General features: G+C 43.5%; 1 protein-coding gene across 1 annotated transcript in view; it reads right to left on the reverse strand.

The window, feature by feature from the left end:
* CERS6 (ceramide synthase 6) overlaps positions 1-16,141 on the reverse strand; it is a 331,299-nt gene extending 315,158 nt beyond the window's left edge. The window contains exon 1 of the mRNA XM_049616074.1: positions 15,341-16,141. Coding sequence (XP_049472031.1) covers positions 15,341-15,510 — 170 coding nt within the window. The 5' untranslated portion in view covers positions 15,511-16,141. The remainder of the gene's footprint in view (positions 1-15,340) is intronic.
* Positions 16,142-16,718: the final 577 nt, after the last annotated feature.

Genomic DNA, 16,718 nt, shown 5'->3' on the forward strand with positions numbered 1-16,718 from the left:
TGAGGGTGGATAGGGGGAGGGGAAAATGGGTGATGGGCACTGAGGAGGGCACATGTTGGGATGAGCACTGGGTGTTTGTTGTATGTAAGCCAATTTGACAATAAACCGTATTTTTAAAAAAAGGAATTAAGGTGGCCTTTTATCTTTACAATGCAAATAATATTTCCCTCATTTATAAAAATAGGTAAAAAAAAAAAACTAATAAGGAGGTTTAGTACTGATAATACTGCCCCAAAATTTGGGTGCTAATGATGTTGTTTCTTGATCTGGGTTCCGATAATAAGTACATAAGTGTATCATTCACTTTGTTGTGATAATCCAATAAACTGTACATGTAGCTGTGCTTTCGTGTGTGTTACAGAATAAAGGTCTGTTTCAGGAAATATAAAGCACTTTTCGAACAATGCCATATGATTGCACGTTTGAGTGCTGGAGTTACTAACGGGTATTTGCTGAACGAGGGGTCTACCAAGATGGAATTTTAAGGCAAAGTCAGGGTTCTGTGCTCCCTTTTGTTGTACACACATGGCAGCTCTCTCCACAAATCTAAACACTAAAGACTGTGGTTAGTTTCACCTGCAAAATAAATAAGTATCATCTGTGCCAACTCCCAAAATGTATCACCATACACTGTGCACCTCAGCAGTCCCCATTCAGAGCAGCTCCCTGCCTCTTTGAGGTTGGCTTTTTAAGACAATAAGAAGTTTCTAGTAGCTAAATGCACCCAATTCAGAAAAGCTTTAGACAAATCTGAAAGAACTGACATTCCTTAGATGTGATCCCTGAGTACAGAAATTAGACATTGGCTGGAAAACAGAATGGAGGCTGATGGAGAGAAAGCCTAACCAGGTTTGGTTCTATTTTTAATGGAACATGTTTATCATCTTCAACTATAAAAAGGGAAAACTGCTTGCCAAACAATAATCCACTGTTCTACAATTGTGGAACCTAACCAATTTGATTTCTTTTTTTTTTTAATCAGAAAAAAAAGCCTAAAACCATTCAGTGATTTTTTAAAACAAAAAGAACATTTATTCCATATTATTTGTTGCATATTTTAACACTAAAAAATTAAATTTAATTAAATTAGTAAAGTACAAGCTGATAGTGCTCATTAACTATCCTTCTAAATGGACTTGGCCCAAACTTGCTGTGGCCCTGGGAAATGCAAGAATAACAGAACAGCTGGTAACACAGGGCTCAGGACCAAAAAGGTAAGGGGGTCAACCAATCAAGAGATTCAGTTTATGCAGGCTACCTTAGATTTGAACACAGAGTAGGGTCTAAGCAAGAGGAAGAGTCAAACAGAAGACATGGAAGCACTAAGCAAAAAGGAGGTAGAAGTTCAAAGGAGTGAGAGGCTGTGGTAAGTTGGAGACTAGGTGCCCTCTGCCTGATCTTACAAGGCTTGACTCTGCGTCCAGGTGTAAACGGGTCCTGACACTGCAAGCCTGTCTGCCTGCTTACCTACCCTCCAAGCAAGGCAATGTCCGAGCACCGGCATCTTTTTAACACTTCCCTTGTTCAACTCTTAAGATATAATTCACAGCAATATTTATTTCAGGAGCCCAGTTATCTCAAATAAACCACAGGCACCTAACACTAGCAAAAGGAAGCATTCCACAGCGTAAAACTCAACACCACCATGCACATAAAATACATACACAGAAAACCACTTGACTGCCTGAGCACTCCTTAGAAATAACTGCTGGTTAAAAACCACCACTTGTGCATCTATTTTTGTCCTCTTCCCCAGTCCCTGTACAATCCTGCAGGCAGCCATTTAAGTGTGGGTGGAAGTGGGAGGAAAACAAAAGCATGGGTATGGTCTCAGTGGTTCAGGAGAATGTGCTCAGGAGGAACCACCACACCAAGAGCTGGCCCTGGGTGTCTGCACACTTGAGTTCTGCCCTCTGGAGCGCCAACCCACACTTAATGGGGAGCCCTTCAATCACCTTTATAAAAAAAAAGCCATCAGGGACGCCTGGTGGCTCAGTCAGTTATGGGTCCGACTCCAGCTCAGGTCATGATCTCAGGGTTCGTGGGTTCGAGCCCCGCGTCGGGCTCTGTGCTGCCAGCTCGGAGCCTGGAGCCTTCGGATTCTGCATCTCACTCTCTCTCTGCCCCTCCCCTGCTCATGCTCTGTCTCTCAAAGATGAATAAAATCGTTAAAAAGAAAATTAAAAAGAAAAGCCACGAAATGTGGTCCACTGACAGTGGGCAGGCAGTACATCTCAATCACCAGAGAATCTTCTTCCCACCACTACCCTCATTCACCCTCAGGGAGAGCCAGAGTAGCCATTATCATTGTGAAATCACCCGCTGCTGATGACCAGACCACCCTCCGCTGATAACAGGGCCAACGATCAGGTGGGGTGAACAACTGTTCCAGCTTCATCTGGACAGAGGCGTTTCCTGGGACAGCCACAAGTAAACTGAAACCAGCTGATCACTGGACTTTGGCACCGTGGCAGTTCAGAGCAGCCAGGTTCTGCCAGGACCTTGGGTGGATGGCACAGGCCAAGTCGCTTCATCTCTACAGGCTTCAGGATCCCAATATATAAAGTGGGAGGTGAAGCTTTGTAGCTGGGCCAGTATTTCTCAAAGTGTGGTTTTCAGAACATCTGTGCCCTAAAACAGCATCTGGCAGTGGTGTTTCCAGAGGCTGGGGGAAGGGCTAGTGGTAGGAGCAGCGTGCCCTGGTGAGGAGGGTGTTTTTACACTCTCCCAGTCTATGTTTAGAATTGGCTTCACATGGTGCTAATAAAAAGCAGACCAACTTTCAGTCAATTTTGTTTTTTTTTTAATCTAGAGGTATTGCACCTCCTCATTGCATGTACCCCCTAACTGCACGCACCTGGGTCAGACTACCTCCCCACCATCCCCTACTTTGGTACATCACTGGTGTGACGCACAATAGACTCATATTTTTAAGTGAATGAGTTTTCAATTTCCTTTCTAAGTAGAAAGTCTATGGCTCTATTAAACTACTACCGAATTAAAATAGAAGCAGTTTTGGGTAATTTGTCATTCTACAGCATTGTGGTTTCATCTTTGCCTTACTTCCTCCTTTAAAAGGCAAACCCACCACAAATGTCATATTTGATCATCCTAAGATATCTTCCATCAATGCCTAAAAAAATTTACAGGCTTGTTCAACGATTTACACAGCAAACTACTTATGAGTTATTTTTCAGCTGTGCAGAGCTAACAAGGTGCCTGAAGTGGAAAGCAGCCTCAAAGGCCTTCTAAATGAATTTGGTCAGGCGAGGTTAGCCACATTCACACCAATGGAAGTTAAAATCTGGGATGGCTGGTTTCTCTTACAGAAAAAATAATGTATTTATTATTTTTCAGCCCATTTTGAATGTCATTTTCATAAATACGATCCCAGGGATGCTACACTGAATGTTTCTCTTAAGGATCAAATTAAGATAATCCACTAGGCTTAAAATTCTGAAAGAAATTGATAATTAGTCTCAAGGCTTTCCTTTTTCTGGGAGGCTCTTACTAGGAAAAAATATATATTTCTGAGCCATCTAAATATTAACATACAATCTCAGCAAAGTGCATTACATGAGTGTGAGGTAGAGAAGGCCTAGTTCTTCACTAAGTTGCTAAGGGTTGTTTTCTGCTAACTACAATTAGAAGTATCAGAATTTTCCTTGGAGGGGAAGAAAGAGAGAGACAAAGACAGAGACAGAGGAGGAGAAGATATGAGGGAAAGTAAACCCAAACCCAAACCCAAACAGTAAAAAGCAGGTATGTCTATCATACGTGTTCATGCCAGTAAAGGGGTTCAGAGATATTATTTAAAAAAAAAATTTTTAATGTTTATTTTTGAGGGAGGGGGGAGAGAGAGACAGAGACATAGAATCCCAAGCAGGTTCCAGACTCTGAGCTGTCAGCACAGAGCTCGAACTCAAGAGCTGTGAGATCATGACCTGAGCTGAAATTGGACGCTCAACCAACTGAGCCACCCAGGTGCCCCGAGGGTTTCAGAATTCTAATGATAAAGCCTCATTTCTGGAAATCAGGGTTCCAACAATCAGAAAGTGACTTGGGGGTTGGGGGGCAGGACCTTGTGTGTACCTTGAATAAACCTAAAGAATCAGGAAACACTACCTCTGTAAACTAGGCAATGCTCTAAACACAATGCATGCGTTATCTCATCTAATCTTCACAGCCCTAGGAGTTGAAAACAGCACGGAGAGATGAAGTAATTTGCTCCCAGATCTTCAGCTGTAGGTGGCATGGCCAGAATTCAGCTCAGGTCCTCAAATCAATAGAAACGGCCAAATTGATGTTTGCCATTACCAATATCTGAATACCCAATCAATTTTCCTTTGAGTGTATGTGCAATAAAAAAGGACCGTCAGGGCCAGATGGGACAGTGGGGGACAGACTGGCATACTTGCCTAAGGCATCCCTCCCCTGAAAGGCAGCTTCCTGTGAAAACTAACCAGAGTCAGAGTTGTCTCTCTCTAACCAGAGAAAGACCATCTTCCTGGGCCTTCTCCAAAGGCACAACCCCCGGAGAAAGCTTCAGGCTCCAAGTGGTACAAAGCTGCCCATCACCTGTCTAAAATCCCACCATTAGACATAGTTTTCTGTCCCCAAATACAAACAAATCACTGGCCTAAAATCTGCATCAATATTAACAGTTGAGAAGAAGAGGCTAAGAAGCATTCTCCTCCCTAAATAGGCATAGTGCTGATGGGATTAGGGCTCCAATGCCTGGGTAAAACCCTAAATAATTACTCTTCAACAGAACACGTAAGTCCTCCAGTTTCAGGAGCACATATATAAACAAGTCCTACTGCCCCCACGAACTGCACTCTCTCCCTACCTCTCAACCGCCCCCCTCAACACACCTAACACATGAAATCACATCTCAGAGCATTACTTCTCAAGTAGGTACTAAATACTGTATTATGGTATCAATTATTTTTTACACAACGTGTATTTTTAAGAACCAGTGTTTACTGAGCCCCCTTTAAATGGATTTTCACAGTCCTCCAAAATCACAAAGTAGGTATACTCCCCATTTTACAAGTAAAGACATGAAATTTCAGAAGGTATGCCGTCTGCTACTACATAGCTGATAAACGGCAGGGGGTGCATTTTAACCCAAGTTTCACAGTCTCTGTGATATCTCATCCATTTTCCTTTTAATTCTAGGAATTAGGGATATACATCTGTAATCAGCTGCAAAAAATGTACAAAACAGTAACAATTTAAATGTACTGTCACCCTTGAGTCTACCCACACACTCAAAAATAAACACACCCTCTGACACATAAAGCCCTTATACTCTCTTATCTCTATGTAGCCTCAGTGACCGATTGCTGGGTTCTCAATTTCCCTTCACTCAAGCTATTGTGTCCCAAACTGCCACTCTGCTTAAACCACTGAGTCACTACATTCTGCTTTGAAATGGTGATCTATGAAGACAAGATCTACAGAGCCACTTAGACTAGCTGGCAGCTTTTACTCAGATACTTGCCAAAGTGTCCCTAGGCAAGACTTTACATGGTTTTCTCTATCCCCTCCCGTCACACTTAACACTGTGCTCCTCCTGTGCTCTCAAGTCCTCCTTGTGTTTTTAAAGGTACAAGTGATGAGAAGAAAGGAAAGAGAGGAGAGAGGGAGAAAGAGGAAGAGAAAGGGGAGGGGAGAGACCATCTCAATCACAGCTTCAGGACAGCAACAATAGCTTTCTAACCTGAAAACCTCAAAGATAAGATGTGACTTTTATGTAGACCCTGGCATGTTATTCCTGGGTCACTGTGTGAACGAGCTTACCTAGTAAAGGAATGAATGCATCCTTCCTGTAATGAAAAACCATTTGTGTATCTTTAACTCCACCCCTACCAAAACAAGCCACACAATCCAATACTGAGGTAATAAAAGCAAAAGCAGGAATGGGAAGCAGGAGTGGTTCAAGAGAAGTCCACTGTGAAGGCTAGTGCTGAGGGGAAAAACATTCTCCTTAAAACAAAAAAAAACAAAAAAAAACCTGTCCCAAATATTTTCGGAGATAAATTATGGGAAGCAGTGTTTTGTACAAAAAAGACCAAACATTTGCACAAACTTTGAAAAGTACTTTTCAATAATATGAACCTGCCAATGCTTACTATCAATTACCTTATAGTACACAGCATTTGAGTAAAACCATGTTCAGATTTTTGAGTATTTAAATCATTTGCTTACAAAATGGGTATAAATTTATTCTTATTTTTTTTAGTAGGCTTCATGTTCAGCACGAAGCCCAACACAGGGCTTGAACTCATGACCCTGAGATCAAGAACCTGAGCTGAGATCAAGAGTCAGATGTATAACCAACTAAGCCACCCAGGCACCTCTAACATGGCTATAAATTTAAAATGACAGAGAGAGTGTCAGATCTGATCTTCCACAGAAAAGCTTCCATAGGATATGTCTATGGCCCAGGCCACTCGCCTTACTAGAATTTTATCCTATCATCCTGGTTTGCTTTAAGTGGATTGTGAACTCACTAGAATGCCTTTAATCCTAGGGCTGTATCCTCTGAAACTGTGCAGTAGGCTTTTCTAAAGACACTGTATTCACTTCTGTACCTGCCATTTTACTATTATTAAATTGTCATATTAACACACAGACTGAAGAAAGTTGTTTGGTTGAAGGACCTCCCCAAAAGGCCCGGGTATGTAAGAGCTCTCTGGACTTTAACCTCCCTTCCATCACCCCTCACCTCCCACCAAACCATTCCAGATGATTCTGGAGAGAAGGGCTCTCCTAGACCACAAAGGGGTTATGTATTTTAAAAGAAAACAAACCCAGAAACAAAACAGTGCTTGATGAAACTGAGATCAAGAGGACTAGAAATCTGTCAAACCTAGAAAATGAAACCAGTTATTTCTAGTAAGTGACCTTTTTAAGTCAGTGAACCTTTACATTTTTATTATTTTTAGTTGTGGTAAAATACACATAAAATTTACCATCTTAACCATTTTTAAGTGTGCACTTGCATCAAGCACACTCACACGGAGCAACCATCACTGCCAATCTAATCCATCTCCAGAACTCCTTTCATCTTGCAAACACAAAACTCTACACCTACGAAACATTAACTCGTCATTTCTGCCTCTCTTCAGCCCCTGGCCACCATTCCACTTACTGTCTCTATGAATCTGACTACCCTAGGTACTTCATATAAGTGTGATCATACGGCGTGTCTGTTTGTGACCGGTTCATTCCACTTAGCATAATGTCCTTGAGGTTCATCCACGCTGTAGCATGTGTCAGAATTCCTTCATTTTTAGGGCTGACTGATGTTTTACTGAATGGACGTACCACACTTTGTTTATCCATTCATGTGTCAATGGACTAGGGTTGTTTCTACCCTTTGGCTATTGTGAATAATGTTGCTAAGAGTGCAAGTGTGCAAATATCTCTTTGAAACTCTGCCTTCGATTCTTTGGGGCATGTGCCAGAAGCGGAATTATATGGTAATTCTATTTTTACTTTTCTGAGGACATTCCATATTGTTTTCTATAGCGGCTGTACACTTCCCACCAACAATGCACAGGGTTCCAATTCCTCTACATCCTCACCAACATCTGTCTTCCTTTCTTTCTTTTTTTTATTTTTTATTTTTCCTGATAGTGGCCATCCTAATGGGTATGAGGTGGTATCTCACTGTGCTTTCGATCTGTATTTCCCTAACGATTAGTGTCTAATAAGTCACTTTCAACCAAACGTTCAGAGAAACAATATAAGAGTTTAGCTCTATCTATGAGTTTCCTTAATAAAAACCCATTCTCTCTGAATTCCTCAACCTTCCTCCCAGCCCTTTCTTTATGCCTCATTCTCCATAATAAAATCAGGATATTATCCCACTTCATCCTCTTGACTGCATCCCTTCCACTGTGTGGAAGAATCTGAGAAGCTTCCTGCCTGATGATGAATACTCAGGTTGTGGGCGAGAGGCTGAAAGCAGAAAGGAGTAAGAGTATAAACAAGACCATTCTGCACTAAAACAAAAAAAAAATTCAAAGGCCACCACTTTCCTACCAAAAAAGTTGGAAGGTTCATCCCAATAAAAAAACACACACAAGTTCACAGAAAACGAAATACAAATGATTAGTAAATATTTGAAATAACATAATGAACAACATAAAAACATACTCACATTACAGCAGTAACTTTTTTTCAGCTTGCAAAGCAAAAATTTCCTCAAATGATAATACTTTGGATGCTGATAAGGAAGTGCAAATGGATATAATTTTTCTGGACACCAATTTCGCCATTTGTATCTATCAAGAACACTAAGATATTTACCATTTTGGGCTGAGAAATGCCACTTCTAAGAAACATTACTTAGGAAGTCATCAGGAGTTGGAAGATTTACATACACAAACTGGAAACAGTCTATTATGTCCAACAACAATATGCAGACTAGTTAAAGGAATTATGGTACATATACAATGTGATCTCGCCTGTTCGGGATTTTCTCTCTCTCTCTCTCTCTCTCTCTCTCTCTCTGTCTCTCTTCCTCTGCCTCCTTCCCCCTCACTCTCTCTTTAAAATAAAATAAAAATTTTAAGAAAATTTTAAAAATCACCAAAATTATTAGGAGATCAAGAAACCTGGTTCCAAATGCTTACCTTGCTATTTTAAGCTATGGTGAGCTAGGTATATTTCCTAAATTCTCAACTCTTAGTGTCATCTGTAAAATATTGGGAAAATTAGTATCTACCTCACAGGATTTAGGAAAGGATTAAATAAGTAGACCATGCAAAGTAAGAAGCTCATTTTAGGAAATACATATCAGTTGTTATTACTACTTTCAAAATTAAAATTAAAAAGTTATTGATTAAAAGCCGCAGTCATTTTCAATAGTCAAACATAAGAAAAAAGACAGTGAGCACCAAGTCAACTTCAGACTGTGTGCCCTGGCAATCAACCATCCACAGCAGTACTAATGAACAACCCCAAAAGAAACGGTGAAAATCACCATTTCATGTTCAATCAAGCAGAAGCAAAGGTGTACGATGTCAGTGAAAATTATGACAGCAGGTAAGAGTGACAAGAGGCTGCGAGATTATTCTTTTAAAGGGGAGGATAAAAGACCAAAGGATAAAATCTTAGTTAGGAATAAAGGTTCTCAGGGCATCGCTGGAAGGATCTTCGTGCTATGAGAAGCCATCTTGTTTACACTTATTTTTATAAATAAATTTCTTAAAAAAGAGGGGCACCTGGGTGGCTCAGTTGGTTGAGCATCCAACTTCGGCTCACGTCATGATCTCTCAGTGTGTGGGCTCACACCCCGCATCGGGCTCTGTGCTGACAGCTCAGAGCCTGGAACCTGCTTCAGATTCTGTGTCTCCCTCTCTCTCTGCCCCTTCCGCCACTCACTCTCTGTCTCTCTTTGTCTCTCTCTCTCAAAAATAAATAAACATTAAAAAAATTTTTAAAGAAATAAAATGACCCCCCTAGAAACATTAAATGATACAACTAGTTACCGGCAAACAAAATCTGGAACCCCAATATCCTGACTCAAAAGTATCTACAAAATTAACTGATCAAATGAAGGTGGGAGGGGGGAAAAACAGTAAAATTTTGAGAGTCGTAACTCTGTAAGAAAATCTAGCTTGGCCTGGTGATAGGAAAAGGAATTTAAGCACATGTAATAAACACTTAACAATCTTCTATGTACAAAATGGTCCTAGATTCTCATGCTCACCAACGAAGTGTGAACAGTGCCTGAGGGCAGTGCAGTGATCTCCAAATAAGCCATGGAACAGGTTTGCTGATGGAAGAAATTCACTTTAAACCTTATTTCCTTTCCACTGACACCTGCCTTTCCCCATCACAGAAGCGAAACCACTTACAAATGAGGATCCAGCAGAAAAAAATGTAACCCTGTCCATGAAGACACTTTCGGCAGTAAAGTCATAAGTGAACTCAAAGTGCTAGTGTCATTAATCCTTGATGGCATTAAATCATTTGTAATAATTTGCAGTTTTCTTACCTGCTTTCCTCACCATTCTAAGGCACTGTCCATTAAAAGTAACGTGATGTTTTTTATCCATAAAGCAATCTACTACAAATAGCTAAAGGATTGCACCCTACAAATGCAAACCTTTTATTCTGCAAGATGAGAAAGCTGTACTACAGGTCTGCAAATACAGTCCCTTTGATTTCAGGTTGTTTTCCAACAGAGCAGCCATTGTAATCCAATTTTCCTTTCCCAGTCACTAATTGTAGGAGGCAACCTATTACTTCTGACACCGACTCTTCCCCTAACACCAGTCCAGCAAAGCAGGGATCCATAGTTTTAATCTGAATCACACCATACTGAACAAGGAAAACAGGTACATTTAGAGAGTTAAATGTCCAACGTTGACTGCACGAAAGGGACTTTTCGTATGCAAACTGTTACCAAATATTCTGTGTTGGTCCATTCAGGCAGCTATATCAAAATACTATAGTCTGGGCGGCTTATAAACAACAGAAAATTATTTTTCAGTTTTGGAGACTGGGAGGTCCAAGATCGAGGCACTAGCAGATTTGGGATGTGGTGAGAATAACCCAGGTTCACAGAGAGCCATCTTTTTATTGTGTCCTCAGATGGCTGAAGAGGCAAGGAGCTCTCTGGGCCTTTTTTATAAGGGCACTAACCCTATTCACAAAGGCCACCCTCATGGCCTAATCACCTCCCAAAGTCCCCACCTCCTAATACCATCCCCTTGGCGTTTAGGATTGCAACATATGAATTTTGAGGGACAGAAACATCCAGGCCACCGCAAACTCTTTCAAAATATATCAGAAGACATCCAGTCTCTTCATTACAAGGGACTTTACAGGAACAACCTTCAGAAATCAAATTCACCTGACACACCGCTTTTTCCTGGCGGACATTCACTCACACCTCCCCTCTCGCCTCTAACCATCAGGTCAGGAATACTTTCTTATTAATATTCCTTTCCCCCTCCCCCTTCACCTCCCCTTCTCTTCCCTTCCAGGACCTTACCCAAGGCTCCTAGCAAGGCAAAGACATAAGGAAATCAGTAAGAAAAAGCCCATTGGCCAGACCTTCCCTCTGACACTAATGAGACACTATTGTTTCTTGAAGGTTTGAGGGCAGCAGGTCTTTTAAGTGAATGAGCCAGGTGAGACCGGTGTCAGCCTCCTGGAAAATGACAGTTCTCTCATAGCTTGGCACTTTGAGAGCCAACCTGACAGGGATGAGTTTTTCATTTATTATCTGGTCATCACAAGAGGTGTCAGGTCTACTCTAGGGTCCACCGAAATTCGGTCTGAGGAAAGAGAGCAACTGATTTCTCTAAGAATCTTCTTTGCTGATTATTCTGAAATATGGTAGTTTTTTTGGAGCACAAATGATAACAGTCCAAATAATTCTTTTCATTCAAATCATAATTGAAAAAATACAAGAAAGAAACCATTGGCTAAAATACTTGTATGAAAAAAATCTCTTTATTCTTAGACAACTAATTTCTACCTGCAAAAAATGACTTTTAGCCTGCGCAGAGTTTCATGAGATAGTAATTTATAGCAATATATTTTAACAAGTGAATCTGGAAGAAGTACTTATTATAATTCCAGAGAAGGGCTCACTAAGCCTAAACAAGCATTAAATCAAGAAAATTCATAAAATATATGATAATGTTACATTATATTTTTTAATGTTTATTTATTTTTGAGAGAGACAGAATGCGAGTGGATTGGGACAGAGAAAGAGGGAGGCACAGAATCTGAAACAGGCTCCAGGCTCCGAGCGGTCAGCACAGAGCCTGACGTGGGGCTCGAACTCACAAGCGGTGAGATCATGACCTGAGCCGAAGTCGGACGCTCAACCGACTGAGCCACCCGGGCACCCCAATAATGTTACATTATTAAATAATATTTTGGTCATGGTGTGCACTGAGTAATGTGTAGAACTGTTGAATCACTATATTGTACACCTGAAACTAATATAATACTGTTAACTATACTGAAATTAAATTTTTTTAATTTAAAATAATAAATATTACTTTGTTCCTTGTCATCAAGCCAACAACATAATATAACGGTATACCCTACAATTTTCATTCTAGGAGAAACCATGAAGTTTTGTTTTTTTTGTTTTTTGTTTTTTGTTTTTTAACAACAGATCTTTTACTTTGTCAATCAAGTAATATCTATAATGGTCCTGCTGGTCCTACCGAGGGTTAAGTGCGGTACAAAGGCAATGCTAAAAACCACCCAGCTTTGGACTATTCACAGATTCAGTCGAAAGTCACTGAATTTAGCCTGCTCCATTTTTAACCAACCATGCTGAGTGTCCATATTGTTGCCCATATGGTACCATAACACGGTATCATTCTGGCCACCAATGCCTCCACTGTCAACACCCCAACAGTGGTGTGCAAACAAAAAAATAAGCCTGTTTAATGGAGCAAAGCTCAATCCACTCTATTCCTTAGTGTTTCTCTTTATGGAGAGAAAAACGTAAGTCTGAGGAGAACGTATTCAAATTCACAATTTGGGCCTCAACAAGTGCATTACAGACCCTATTTAATGGAAATAAAGATCTTGGATAATCAGGTATTTCAGAGATATGTTCTCAGCTTCGAAATAAGTAACAACAGAAGCATAAAAAGAATAGAATCCTGAAAAATAAAAATGAAAAGTAAATTTTTAAAAATACTTGTTTATTTATTTAAGTAATCTCTAACCCAACATGAAGCTCAAACTCACGACCCCAAGATCAAGAGTTGCATGCTCCTCTGGCTGAATCATCCAAGCGCCCCAAAAATGAAAAATAAATTTTAAGAAAAGGAAGAGAATCTGGAGGGAATTATTTCTATTACAAAGGCATTTCATTTTGTAAAGGGACTCACAACAGGCTTCTTTAAATCATGCTATACATTACAGAATACAGCAAAAGAAAGATTTAAGTACACCATGTTAGAAGAGGACGGAAAGTGAGTCATATCACAAATAACAATATCAGCTGATTCAAATTCAGGCCCTTGGTGGTTGCTGAGACGAAGGCCACAAGCTGGATACCAGAATGGGCTCCTTAGGTGTGAGGAGAGGAGAAACATGCACAACTTGTAATTCTGGATGCAATTATGTACTTGGATTTTCAGGGAACTGAGAGTCTGAATGGTTAAGACAGGGCCGTCGCCACTATAGAAACAAAGTAGACATCCTTCCAAGAGTCAGTATAGCATCCTGTGGTATATGGGCCATACTGGAGTATTCTTCTGAACATCAATCGCAAACTCTCAGTTTGCCATGAAATTCACTTCTACGTGAACCAACGGCCTGAAAGTAACTGAAAAACTCTCTGCATTACAATATGATGACATTTGCTGAGACTGATAGTTGAAAGCAGCTGACCCTTTTGTACAAAGTCTAAGTCCAGTCAAGAGATTACACAAAGGAAGAAAAAACTGTCCAGGAAGAATAACAAACTTCCAGTTTTCAACTTAAATTACATTTGTTTTTAGATTTTGGGTTTTTTTTTGTTTTTTTTTTTAAGGCAGAGAAAGTTTAAGTACAAAACCAAATTTATTTTTTTCCAATCTAAAGAACTTGGAATCAGCTTTCTGCACAAAGGTCGTTAGCTGACATGCTTTTGTTATCCAAAACGTTAAGACTACACCTCTTTCAAATGCATTACCTGACTACAAGTGAGCCCGTCCAGAATTGATCAGATGTTCTTACGCAATGGTGTGTGGAGCCCCTACTAAGTATCAGTCAGTACAGAACTCCTGCAGGTCCCGAGAGGCTGTTTTTGAAGAGATTGCGAAGTTAGATAGCAGTTCCTATTTTCTGTAAGTAAACATCTGCTGTAGAAGCAACTCCAAACCTACAAACACACCCACTTTTTCACAGTACGCCTCAGCGCTAGATAGACCTCAGTGAGGTATCTGCGCTGGATTGCAGTCATTTTAAAATACGTCTTTAAATCTGTTCCTTCGTGCATTTCAATCTCTGCATGTGAACCGGCGGCTTGGTTCACAAGCAACAGTTATCGCCCGCTGAAAAACACACCTTCCTTAAACAAAAGATACTTTTTGTTCCCACGAAGCTTTTTCTGCTGCCATACCCAGCAACAAATGACACAAAAGACAAACTCCGCCATCCTCAAGAGTGGTGTCAGGCAAACAGAAACAGCAAACAAAATAACAGCAAAAGCTTCAGAAACAAAACCAAGGTGAGTTGGGGGTAGGAGAAGAGTGGTGGAGTGGACGTGGGAAATGGGGTATAAACTCCATCATCTGAGGAATTCAGCCTCACCGATGAATGGGGGGGCGGAGAGAGGAGAGGAAGGGGAGGCGAGGTTCTCAGTAGAGGAAAACAAGTGTGTGCCGCTGTCCTGCTTTTGTTTCAATAGCACCCGGAGAGTGCACAGCACACAAAATCGAGTTTTGTGACTAAGACTGATTGAATGAGAGTAACACAAGTTTGTTCGGGACACAGTGGGGCCACTCAACCAAATCCGGAAATTATACAAACGATAAATAACAACTCCTTAAAATGTTTTAAGTGCGTTTGGCACAAAAGTTTATGGTTATTCACAGGAAGCATCTTATCAATTTAATATCACCACGTTGCAGGCTGTGCACCCGTCTCGTCATAATCTTTTAAGAAAACCGCTAATTACCCGGAGTGCTGGAAGCCTAAAAACTGTTGTTATCTATCTCCCAGGACTGTGGGCCTGATAGTGTCACGAGTAGAAACCAACTAGCGGCCAGAAGCCCAGGAGTCCCCGGCGAATTGTTCCGCAGCACAGTCCCCACAATCCGCGTGCTTGGGCGAAAGGACTGGAGGTGTGTGCGCGGTCCCTCCGCCCTCCGGGCCGCGCGTCCGCAGCGCTCCAGGCTGTCAGGTGGGTGGCGACGAGCCTCGGGCGGGAGCCCTGCCCGGCAGCGCGGCCGCCCGCGGGGCGCACAGGGGCCAACCCCTCCGAGTGCGCCGCGTCCCGAGGCCGCCGGGCGCTCACCTTTGTTCGCCGGCGCTCGCGGCCGGGAGAGAGCGGGCCCAGGAGGAGTGCGGGGGGCGACCCCAACGCTCCACGGCCCTTCCCCGGCGCCCCGGAGGAAATCTGTAGGCTAGCCAGATCCTCCCTGGCGCCCCGAACGGCAGCCGGGCTGAAGGGTCAGCAACCCCTTCCCCGAACACAAAGGTTGGAGGCGCGAGCGCGAGCGCTGGGGGCGCGGGTGCGTGCGCCACAGAGCACGCGAGGGTGCGTGTGCGCGCGAATGTGCGCGCGCGGGTGCGTGTGCGTGTGTGTGTGAGAGTGTGTGAAGGGGGAGGGGAGGAGCGCTCCAGCCCCTCTTACCTCTCGAAGATGAACCGCACCATGAAGATGCAGAAGGCCACGGGGAAGGCAAGATAGAGGTCCTCAGCCTGCGGGAAGGTGGCCTCCTCCGTGTTCTTCAGGTCCGCCCAGGTGACATTGTGTGGGAGCCAAAACCTCTCGTTCCAGAACCAGGCTAAGATCCCTGCCATCTTGCTTTGTCCACTCGTGTCTTGGGCTGCCGCGGCCCGCCGAGCTTTCCACCGCCCAGGGCGCCAGGGGATGCGCGCGCGGCTGGCCCGAGCCTGTGCCGCCGCCGCCGCCTCCGCGACCGCTGCTCTCGAAGGCTCGCGGCGAGCCCCGGTTCTCTCCTCCCTCTGGCCGCGCTGGGGAAAGGAGCCGCCTCGCCCGTCACATGGCAGCCTGGACCGCTAGTCCTGATTGGCTCGCCCACGCGTCAAGCAGGGAGGCACACGCGGCCAGCTCGCCCACGCCCGGAGGATGGGGCGCAGCCGCTGCGCCCTAGGCGCAGGATCCCGGCGCTGGAGAGTGCTGGCCGGTCCTGCGCTCACCACGCTCCTGCTCCGCCGCGCCCCTGCTCCGCGCTTAGCACAGAGACCTGAGGCGGCCCCCACCCCCCGAATCCGCCCTAGCCTCCCGGCTTGCTCGCACATGCTCAGAACGCCGGGTCCTGCCCCCACTGGAGTTTCAGGGGGTCTCAGTCCGCTTCCCGCGCGCCTACAGGCGGTGGTAGGGGCCAGGTAGGGGCCAGGGCCGATCTTCGGAACCACCCCTGCGTTGAGAGAGAACAGCAAAAGAAGAAGTACGGAGCTCAAGGGGCAAAGGAGGAAGAAGCAGCGGAGGAGTCGTGCACTCCCGCGCTTGGACAGCCAGGGTGAAAATCAGGAACTGGGGCGGGATGGTTTGGCAAGAGCCGCCTGCCTCTACCGGATCCCTGCCTTTTCCCCATCCCTGACCTTCAGGCCTCTCACTACTTCTCATTACCACACCGGTTCGCCCAGGGAACGGTTTTAATTTATGAGGTGGTAGGGAAGTCAGGCACTTACGTACTGTTTGCTAGTGAGGATGAGGGTGATTATCCTGTGAAACTGCCACTCCAAATGAATCTCTCAGAAAATGCCACCAGACCACATTTTGGCGTCGCAGATCAGTAGAGGGAACCTCCACACTGCTATTTGACAGGCTTATTATTTCTGCCTTTTCAATCTGAAACGTTTAGGTGTTCGGTCTATAAGGCCTAACCCAGGCACCTTCACTTCCGCAGGACGTTTCCTCGTTGATACGGTGAACCGTGTGTGGGTCGGTTCAGTGGTCCGTGCAGACCTGGCTGTAGGGGTATTTTGTTCATTTTTCTCACAATCATTCCTTTTCTGCCTGGTTCTGCCAGTAAGTTGTAGCG

The sequence above is a fragment of the Panthera uncia genome (genome assembly GCF_023721935.1).
Source record: "Panthera uncia isolate 11264 chromosome C1 unlocalized genomic scaffold, Puncia_PCG_1.0 HiC_scaffold_3, whole genome shotgun sequence".
Classification (NCBI taxonomy): domain Eukaryota; kingdom Metazoa; phylum Chordata; class Mammalia; order Carnivora; family Felidae; genus Panthera; species Panthera uncia.